The following is an 11,416-nucleotide window of genomic DNA, read 5'->3' as shown; positions in this document are numbered from 1 at the left end:
ACGGGACCTTTAATAATGGTATTATTTGAGCAATGGTGAGTTTTTTTTGTCTATTACTATGTTGCCTAGGTGGCTGCAACACGCCACCTAGATGACTTCTCTTAGGCTCTTCCAGACAAAGGACGCAGCGGGGTGATGTTGAGGCTGGTTTATTGTCAATTTAGAATAGGATAATAGCTGGCATGGTGCTCCATGTTGTACTGCAGGATATCTGTCCCAGAGTGTATGTGGCAACGTTGGTTTAACCTGTGTAGACTGATCACTCGATGTGCAGGTAAAGGTGAAGGCTGCTTAAAAAGGCCATCATTTACACTCACTCCGACCATTTTTGGTTCACAGCCCCTTACGTAATTTAATTTGTGCACTCACAAGGCTATATAGGGGAAATGGAGAAAGGTAAGGGTAGGTGAGGCATAGGTGAATTAAGGAAGAGCGGGGTAGAGAGGGAGAGAGAGTTGAAGATGGTTCATATCTCAATTGTTTAGGCTATCCTTAGGTCTTTGGTTTGATTAGCCTACCTGCTCTACTTCGTAAAAATAAAATAATAATATAAAAAAAAAATCTAATTGAGTAGGTTTCTCGAAAGGAACGTTAAATCTTACTTGAGTATTTTTTATAGTAGTAATTGTACTTTTACTTGAGTATAGAATTTCAGTACTGAAACATTGTCCAACGTTAAAGGTCCCATGACATGCTATTTTATGTATTCTTTAATATAGGTATTAGTGGGCAACTAACACAGTATTCAAAGACGTTCCCGAAATTCAGCCGTGGTGCAGAGTTACAGCCACTCCGAGCCAGTCGCACATTGAGCTTCCCCCAAATGCGCTGTTTCGGTGTCTGTAGCTATAATGCAAATGAGGAGGAGCGAGGTGGGTCAAGGAGGAGGGTGGGGGTGTGGCCCTGAGCAGCTTGCAGCCACGGTACCATGCGCTCTGTTTACAGTGGATGTATCGCAATGTCGAGGCGCACACAGCCTTTAGCCGTGTTCTGTAAATATTCTAGAACACACGGGAGTCCTGGAGCTCTATATCTAAATATTATCATATAGCCTACATAGATATCTATATCATATAATAAATATTATCACGGCCAAAAGCTGTGTGAGCCGATATTATGAATCTCAAACGACCGCCTTGGGTTCTCCGACGTTCCTGGTTCTTCCACGTCTATGGAGGTAGATTTGTGTCTTTATTATGCAATCAAAAATAATAGGTTTGAGAGCAAAACTTTCCACACTGCAATCAAAAAATAGGTTTGAGAGCAAAACTTTCCACACTGCAATCAAAAAATTGATTTGAGAGCAAAACTATCGACACTGCAATCAAAAAATGTTTTATTGCAAGATAAATTAATGTGATAAAAAAAATATTAATGGGAATCCAAAAGTTTTGTTTGCAAACCCAAAAGTTTTGTTTGCAAATCCAAAAGTTTTGTTTGCGAATCAAAAAGCTTTGCTTGCGAATCCTAAAGTTTTGCTTGCGAATCCAAAAGCTTTGCTTGCTGTTGAGCTGAATCTCGTGGGCGGGACCTACGCCGAAAGATGTAAGACACGTCTCTATTGGCCAGTCTCGATCGGAGTGACAGCTTGGCAACATCCACAGTTAGTAACGAGAGAGGGAGTTCTATTTCATGCAGGCTACGCCGTCTAGGCTTTGCCTTATGAGCTTGTCCCGTGCGCGCGCTTGCGCGCCCTGAATATCCCGTAGGCCTCCCTGTCAGCCGACAAGGAGACCATGGCAGAGGATTGCAGGTAGATGTTGTTGACCGCCGCCGCGGATTGAGAGGCACAAACGAACACCCTGTCCCTGTCCGTCAGGCCGACAATCTGCTTCTGGAGGCGGTCGGGGGGTAGCGGCTTTTCGGATGTTGCCAAGCTGTCACTCCGATCGAGACTGGCCAATGGAGACGTGTCTTACATCTTTCGGTGTAGGTCCCGCCCACGAGATTCAGCTCAACAGCAAGCAAAGCTTTTGGATTCGCAAGCTAAACTTTAGGATTCGCAAACAAAGCTTTTTGATTCGCAAACAAAACTTTTGGATTCGCAAACAAAACTTTTGGATTTGCAAACAAAACTTTTGGGTTTGCAAACAAAACTTTTGGATTCCCATTAATATTTTTTTTATCACATTAATTTATCTTGCAATAAAACATTTTTTGATTGCAGTGTCGATAGTTTTGCTCTCAAATCTATTTTTTGATTGCAGTGTGGAAAGTTTTGCTCTCAAACCTATTATTTTTGATTGCATAATAAAGACACAAATCTACCTCCATACACGTCCACATCAATGTGAAGTAGACTGAACCGCGACAAGGAGGAGAAAGGGATTGTTGCCGGGCAGCGCTTAGGCACCTCCGCCTCCGGCGGTGGTCCCTCGGCAGCGGGAAGCGGGGCTCAAGCAGGAGACATTTGAGCCCCGCTTCCCACCATGTCGTGGTTAATGTTCTTGAGGCAGTCAAAGCCAAAGTTCCTTCCCCCCCCAACCTTGGCTGAGATAACCCCCACTACGAGTCTCGTTGTAGAAATAACAGAGACGAGAGTCCGACGTGTTATGCGCCATAACACCAAAAGCAGAACGGTTATCCAAATAACAAGGAAGTGTACAACACTTGCGTTACAGTCCTGGAGCTCTATATCTAAAAAATATCATATAATGCATGAATCTATATCATATAATACATATTATCACGGCCAAAAGCTGTGTGCGCCTCCAGACGATATTATGAATCACAAACGACTTTGTCGGGTTCTGCGACGTCTCTGGTTCTTCCACTTCCACATCAACCTGAAGTCGACTGAACCGCGCGCTGCCTGCTGCCGGCTGCCTGCTGCCGGCTGCCCGCTGCCGGGTGGTGGTGCTTCGCGGCGATGGTGCCTCGCGGCAACCGGCGGCATGTCGCAGTTCATTTACTTCAGCGAGTCAAAGCCTAAGTTCCTTTCCCCCAATTCCTTCTCAACCATGGCTCAGATAACCCCCACTACAAACTCGTTGTGGAAATACAAGAGATATCAAAGAACCGACAAGAAACACTTGCGTTACAGTGTGTGTATTCACACACACATGTGGCGCTCGCACAGTCGTGTCTCATTGGCGGGCCAGGAAGATTAAGGGGAGGAGCTTAGATGCTTTGTGACGACATACCTAAAGACATTCCAAATCAGCGCGCTTGAGCCTCCGTTTTTTCAAAGGCGAGCAGAACAGCTAGTGCTCGTTTTACACCAAACGCAAGTTTTAGCCACTGGGGGACCATAGGCAGGCTAGGGGAACTCATAATTACGTTAGAAAACCTCCTAAAGTGAGATTTTCATGTCATGGGACCTTTAACCTTTTGTCAACTAAAATTTCACTTCAGTTTTCCCTTATCCCTTCTGACCTCAGTAAGTAACCATCAGTAAGTGCACACTAACTGCCCTGGTAGTTCTCTCCAAAAGTGCCCACAAAGTAGCAGGTCCACCAGCTTCGATTCTGTGTTTGTTTCTGTGTGTTAACAGGCCATTGTGCATGCTCATGGACCGGGAGCGACACTGAGCATGAATGCATTGCATTAGGTCGTGTCACGTTGCGTTGTGTTTCCTTACATAATGCTGTACTCAAATGTTGCCTCCTTAAACCATGTCTGGGGTCATACAGCTTCCTGCATTTCTCTACCTTGACTATCAACCCATTTTGCTGGGCGCCATATGGTTCATGGGTCAGCGTCCATATTGGTTGCGTAGTGCAGCGCTCATTCTGCGATGTGATTGGATAATCAACATTCAGTGAGTATTATATATATACCCAAACAGCCACTAGAGTGGGTGCAGGGCGATGCCATGCACGCACGGTCAATGATGAGGACACGGCGTGGTGGGGCCCAACCGTCAGTTTAGCTCTCATCAATTATAGACTGCATGGGTTTCCTTAACGTAGGTTTACACCAAAATATTCTATTCAACTTTTCTCGTTCACTGATTGAGCGTCAAGGGAAATTTGCCCCGAAGAACACGCAAAAGAGGCTTTTTTGCGTTGTCCGTGCAAGGTTCACATTTGATTGCAAAACTTTTTCATCAATTTGCGTCTTTGCCATGACTTTTTATGTATTTGTGCAGCGCCTGTATTTGGCCTAACACACACATTCTCATGATATTGTTCTTAAACATTTTGATTAAAACGATATATATACAGGTTCCTTAGCTGGCCTTCAAAAAGGTACCCACAGTTAGCTTGAGGTCCAATAATGAGCCCTAAGGACCATTAATGTAGTCTCATGGGGGACAGAAATGGACTCCTGCATGGATCCATATTTCTGACAGTTAGAAATGTCCATCTGCCCACTATACCGTGGTAGAGTAGATATTTGTCGTTAGATCTCTTTCAACATTCAAAATGCTTTTTTAATTAAAAATTAATTATATTCTACATTCACATTGCCAATAAGATAAAGCATGATATACAACACTATAACAGTAAAAATAATGTCTAAAAATACAATATTTAATACAAATTGAAATGTCTATATTCAGGAGAAAACAAGACTATAATATTACATAATGATAATGGTCATTGAGGGGTTGAGTTAAATAAACCATTTCCTGGGAATAGGGCTATGCAATAGAATGACTTTAGAGGTATAATATGAACATTTCTGCCGCGAGGGGCTTCATAACAATACAAAAGACGTAGTTTTATGACATGGGGAGGTAGCGTTGGAATATGGGAGTGGTTGTTCCCACCCCCGACCCTGGCAGAAAGCATTGTTGGAAAGATATTGGAAAGATATTGGAAGTTCAATAGATATATATACAGTCCGAGTTACAGCGATCTGACGTGGCAAACTAAAGAGGTTATCAACTGTATGAGTCCTGCTTCTACCCACCGAGGAGAGAGCTACAAGCCTCCTCTCTATAGAGCCATGGTTTGGTCAATAGTTCTACACGATAGGCAGATCACTAAGTTCCCTGCCCTCATTGATAGCCAAACTTTTTTTTTATATTTGTGGGAAACACTGAATTAGACTGATGGCTGGCATGAGCCTCTTGTTTAATAGCACATGGTAGTAAGCTAACTCGTGTTTGACAATTAGGTCTCTGCTGTTTTTAAATGTTTCTCTGGAAGGAAGGGGGAAAGAAGATATCACGCAATTGAGCGATCTCAAGAAATGTACCGGACCTTTACATTGAATAAAACCATGGGTTTCTCTCGTTTTGATCATTGTTGGACACAGTTGGGATAATGTGAGTTTAACCTTTAACCATCTCCGCAAATAATACTGACAGGAAAAGAAACTATGCACATCTCCCTTCATCTAGTTTAGTCCTCTGCTTTCTTTAATAAAACTGAATTGTACAAGTTTATTGGCCTATAAAGCATGTATCTGTTATACTGCGTGGTCATTATGATAGTTGAATGTATTTTTCCATCATCAATAGGCAAGAAAAGTTATATTCAGCATGCAAAAAACTGTCAACCAGCAACATATACTTTATCCTAGACCATCATTATCCCAGTCCAACCCTGGTCACACAATGATCAGAACAGGCTTCCTAATAACATGTTAATCATCAAAATTTTAAAAAGAAATTTTTTGAACTTAAAGAATTTTAACCCAGGTCTATAACAAAATATGAACACAGAACATTTTTATTACACTTTTGGTTGATCATTTGAGGAAGTTCGCTATGAATTCAGTACATTTGCCATCTATTTCTCGGCATACGTATAGTATATATAATTAGGCCTGCATATATTTTTTATATTTGATATATTTGATGAGACAGACACACAGATAATCAGATAATAGCGTCACATCACACCGCCATCTTTTAAATCATTGAGTGTGTGGGTCAGCCCTCCATTCCACAAACACAGATTGAAAACACAACGACACTTGGTAACATCTCACCAATACTCTAAAGCAACGCGTTGGGCCCACTGGGTTTGACCCAGTACGCGATGGTTCTAGACCAGCTCCCCCTGATTAGTCCGGGTACAAAAGGAAGCCGGAGAAAGTGCTGTACTTGTTGTTGTTCCCGCCGTGTGCCTTGCCCCCGTCCAGCTTCACGTAGATCTCGTCCCCGGAGTCTAGATTGAGGACCACGCTGTTGCTGGCGTAGTCGTAGTTCTGGTCTGCGTCCTGAGCAATGGCACTGGCGCGGACCTGCGGCAGAACACGAACAAACACACACACACACACACACACGCACGCACGCACGCACGCACGCACGCACGCACACACACACACACACACACACACACACACACACACACACACACACACACACACACACACACACACACACACACAGACACAGACACACACACAGACATACAGTCACAAACACACACACTCACAAACGTAGTCACACACACAGTCACACACGTATAACGCACACAGTCACACACATTATAACACACACACACACACACACACACACACACACACACACACACACACACACACACACACACACACACACACACACACACACACACACACACGTGCATCCACACATACAGACACACAGACATACAGTCACAAACACAAACACACACACTCACAAACGTAGTCACACACACATTCACACACGTATAACGCACACAGTCACACATTATAACACACACACACACACACACACACACACACACACACACACACACACACACACACACACACACACACACACACACACACACACACACACACACACACACACACACTGTTTTCTCAACATTAAAAAAAATAACGTTCTTGTTTTAAACGTGTGCGTAGCGACAATAAGCCACAATTAAACACGAGCCACACGCAACTAAATTAATTATGCACATTTTGCTTCATGTATTTGGGTTTTAACTGTATATTCAGAGTTTAACTGTATATTCAGAGTTTTGTTCTGGATTCAGTGAATTTAAAGGTTTAATAGAGAGAAAGCACTTCAGTAGAAGACGGCTGTGGAAAGTGGTTTTCTGCGTGCGTAATTGGAGACCAAAATGCACCCTGGATATACGCACGCGTTAAAACGGTATTTCAGTAATTTCCAGTGGTTCTACTTGCAGTAAAATCGTTCCACTATTCCCACAGTGTAAGTATTCCAATCTAGTTAACCATACCTGTCCGTTCTTGCATAGGTCTGCCCACATGCTCGTGCCGTCGCCACCGCGCATCAGAACGTGATAAGTGAAGTAATAGATCCCGGAAACTTGGCACGTGAACTTCCCGGTAGTCGGGTCGTAGTGGTTCCCCAGGTTCGTAACCACGTCGTCGAACCTCAGCACCTCGTAACCCTCGTGAGGATTTTTCAGACCCACGTAAAATGCGATCTTGGCGTTATCTCCAATAACCGAGCCTATATCTGCTCCGGTCTCTGTCCGAGCCGTGCCCGATATTACCCGAGGGTAACCCGGTCTCCCGGAGTCCCCCCGGTCACCAGGTGGCCCTCGAGGACCGGGTGGACCCGGCTCACCAGGCGGACCCCTCGGTCCAGGTCTACCCGGCCGACCCACCACGCCTTTAGTTCCTTGCACCAGTGCGGGCGAGGGGACGGCGCTGAGCTCCTGCATGACCTCCACGGCGCTCGCGCTCGGTTTGGGGCTGTACGGGTCACAGATCATCCGACAGGTGCCCATCATCTCGTAGTGCGCGTCGGTCTTGGTACTTTGCACTAGCAAGGGGATGGCGATGATGAGCGCCAGCACCATGACGATGCCCACCACGGCGGCGACGACCCTCTTCCTCTGGAGGGTCCGAGAGGCACGCGCTATAAAGTCCGTTTTGCTTTGGGGAGTGATGGTGGAAGGTGCGGAGTGCGTCAGACCCAGGGTGGCACGGCGAGTGGACCGCTCAGTCCCAGGGTTGAGAAGGAGAGAGAGGGTGTGCTGTAACGTCAAGTCTAGTGCTGACCCTGCGGCAGAGAGCGGTGTCAGTATCACTATCCTTCACACAGTTGACAAGGGAGATATTGGTTGTGGCATGGCGGGACACCCGCTGGATCTCCGAGCTTTGCAGAAAGACGCTTCCAGCGTTCTCTGGACTCCCCTTGTCTGTGACAAACGAGGGGTAAAAAACCGCTGACGTAACATTGAGGAGGGGGCGACGCCTGTTGCAATTTGGATTAAGACCGGTACAATAATCATTCCATCTTTATGTATGAATGATAAGTCCCCCGCACGGCTTAATGCCAGTCTGATCAGGAAGCCTTGCTAACAGTTAAACCCCCTTGTGCTGGGATATATTTCCTCTGACTTCCCATCCCCTTGAAAATGACAAAATCCTCATAATTGGTTAAGACTGGATGGTAGAATTCTGGCTCAGCTGTGTTTAAAACCTTAAAAACATCTGAAAAAAACCGTATTGTATTTTGTAAGAATAACATCACATCAATTATTTATGGTTAGAATAATGGTAAGATCCCTATCATCAAATGTATATCGTTGTTATTTGTGTATAGGTGTGCTTCTATAAAAAGAATGCGGTCAATTCAGTAATATTGCAAAAGGAATCATAGTGGAATCATTATGGAGAGGAACTGCATGTCAAGTTAGGGTTCTCCACAGTGGGAATCCCCCTATGAACGATAAGAACAGACCCTAACCAAGACCCCTGGCTCATGCTGTTGAGGAACAAACAGGACTGAACAACCATACTCACAATTCTAATTAACTGGATGGATCAGGGAAACACATGTTAAATCACACACACACACCAATGCACACGCACATGCACGCACACGTGCACACACAGCCACAAACACACACAAACACACACACACACACGCACACACACACACACACACACACACACACACACACACACACACACACACACACACACACACACACACACACACACACACACCCAAACACACACACACACACACACACACACACACAGCATGTGATCCCACTTCTCACAGAGAGATGCTCTAAAGCAGGAGTGTGAATGTGATCTCAAATTAACGCGCTCCATGGGATCTGTCAAAGAGGAACAACCTGCAGACCACATAATCCTCCTCTTACATCCTCTTCACTTCCTGTCGTCTCAGCAGGCTAAGCATAGCGGGTAACAGAGTTAGCTCCCCCCCCCCCATCAACGGCCCCAAGAGGGACCCACAACCACACACTCACCCATATTTATACTAGCACATGCAGACAAAACACGCATACACAGACACAAACATCTTGTTGTTGGCAGGGCCCAGTTTTGTGTGATATGTGAGGTCTCTGTGGGCCCTGGAGGGGGAGTGGCCAGGGTGTCAAACACCCTGGCCACTGGTCCAAAGACATTTAGATGACCAGAGAGAGCCAAGACAGCCTTGTGGAGCTGTCTTGGTACTGACACTATGTACCTAGCAGGCCATTATTAACAATGTGATTGTGTGTGCGCGTGTGTGTGTTTGTGTCTGCGCTCATAAAGGTTACGTATAATTGTGTATATATAATTGGATGTGTGTGTGTGGGCATGTGCATGTGATGTTCCAAGTGTGTGTGGATGTGTCATAGGAGTAATCCAGACAGTTATTAGCATGGACTCTAGGGATATAGGCCCAGCGGCCAACGTCAAGAAACCAGGGAATTGTCCCTATCAAATTTTCTAAAAAAGCTGAAAATATATTTACAGAGAAATAACTTCAAAGTGCACAAAGTCATCTCTGTCCTACTAAGAAGTGATAGGACAGGTCTGCCAGATGGTCAATCCATCTGATCTGCAAAACCACAAGAAAAACTTCCGCTGCTCGCCCCTTCTCATTCACTTTCAACTGTCTGTCGTATGGATGTGTTATAACTACTGTATCGTCTGTTGTATGGATGCGTTAACTCCTGTATCATCTGTTTTATGGATGCATTATAACTACTATATTCTCTGTTTTATTGTAACGGATCATCTGTTGTATGGATGTTATAACTACTGTATCTGTCGTATGGTTGTGTTACAACTACTGGATCATCTGTCGTATGGATGTGTTATAACTACTGGATCGCAGTCAGAGTTGAGCACAGTCCAGATTTTGCAAAAAGCCCACAAAGCCTGACTCAGGGATTTAGCTGGCCACTTTCCTATGTTCTAATTACGGTATATGGTTTAGAATTGTTGTATATAATGTAAATTAAAAGGTCCAGATTGTGTATCTTGTTCGCCACAGGGTTCTCTGTGGAGGAAAAGATCTTAACCCCCGTTAGAGCCACTCTTTAGGTGCGACTAGTTGCTGTCCTGACTGCCCTGACTCTGGGTGGGCGGTCCGATTGAACTCCCCACATCTCAGCATCAAGGGTGGATGACCGCACGGGCATAGCGGGCATATGCCCAGGGGGCCTTAGCCAGAGCTTCTGTGTGAAGTCGCTGTTAGTAACTTTTAATGTTGCATTGTCCAAGCAATCAGTAGGGTTAGGGTTAGGGTTAGGGTTAGGGTTCTACACACACAAAAATTCAAGCGAAAACAGCAATAGTAGGCCTATTACTACTGAGTAAAAAAAAAAAATCAATAGGGGGCACTATTTAAGTTTGTGAATTTGAGACCGGCCACGAACAAGGCACTGTGATTTAAACATGGAGCAACGGCGAACGGTTGTAACAGTGAATTCTAAGTGGACCAGCTAAGCGAAAAAAAGCCGTCGTGCCTGCACAATTAACTTTACTTAGCTGATCCGTCACTTTCATATTGAACAGCCTCAAGGAAATAATATTTTACTATTCTTAATATTATAAATTTACGAAATTTGTTTGTCGCCAAAAATGGCAACCCTTGCAAATCCTGTTTTGTTTAAATAAATATGCATTTATTTTTTAATGATTATTGTGATGTTGCCTTATGTGCTAAAAATCCTGCTGTGTTGCAGGTGAATGTATAGGCCAATGACTTAGTTAGGCTATTATTATCGCCAGTAAGTGTGTGTATCTGGGTGTCAGTCTTTGTGTTGGAAGGGGATATTAGCATATCAGCATATTGGCGTTTGGTGGTGGAGCAGTCAGACTGTCACAGGAGGTGTTGTGGCTATATCAAGTTTGTGGACAGTCTGTCTTTTAGTTAGCATTGTTTCAAGAGTCAAGATGTTTATTTTCATAATTTTTTTGTCAAAGCTTGGTCTACTATCTACTACCTATCTCTTCAGGACCACCTACAACATTTGACAAATCATTCTCTGCCATCTTCCACCCACACTCGCTCTCTTAATGTGTTGCCTATTGTTGTGGTGTTGTTTATTTTTTCCCTTTTATTTGAGTTTCTGTACTGTACGCATTCCTTTCTTATTTGTAAAGCGTCTTTGAGTATTTAGAAAAGCGCTATAAAAAAACGGATCAATTATTATTATTACTATTGGTCGGCTTTTGGTTTGCAGTGCTGTCCCCTTTCCTTCTCTTCCTCTCTTCCCTTCAGTGTGCTGGACGTGAGATGTGTGGGGTCCTCACCCTGGCACCCAGTGGGTTTGAGTCTAGCCCAACC

General features: G+C 44.4%; 1 protein-coding gene across 1 annotated transcript; it reads right to left on the bottom strand.

Annotated features, from left to right (window-relative positions):
• Positions 1-4,362: 4,362 nt before the first annotated feature.
• Positions 4,363-7,816, bottom strand: c1ql2 (complement component 1, q subcomponent-like 2). The gene is made up of 2 exons (XM_030342612.1): positions 7,089-7,816; positions 4,363-6,138 (listed from the first exon to the last, which is right to left on the bottom strand). Exons 1-2 carry the CDS (start codon positions 7,674-7,676, stop codon positions 5,959-5,961), a joined length of 768 nt encoding a protein of 255 aa, XP_030198472.1. The 5' UTR covers positions 7,677-7,816; the 3' UTR covers positions 4,363-5,958.
• Positions 7,817-11,416: the final 3,600 nt, after the last annotated feature.

The sequence above is a fragment of the Gadus morhua genome, chromosome 20, assembly GCF_902167405.1.
Source record: "Gadus morhua chromosome 20, gadMor3.0, whole genome shotgun sequence".
Classification (NCBI taxonomy): domain Eukaryota; kingdom Metazoa; phylum Chordata; class Actinopteri; order Gadiformes; family Gadidae; genus Gadus; species Gadus morhua.
Note: the sequence above shows the minus strand (reverse complement) of the source record. Positions and strands in the feature narration are given on the sequence as shown.

Coding starts and splice junctions, on each gene's coding strand:
- c1ql2 (XM_030342612.1), bottom strand. CDS start 7,676: ATGGTGCTGGCGCTCATCATCGCCATCCCCTTGCTAGTGCAAAGTACC. Junction 6,139..7,088: donor ACCTATGCAAGAACGGACAG/GTATGGTTAACT, acceptor GTTCTGCCGCAG/GTCCGCGCCAGTGCCATTGC.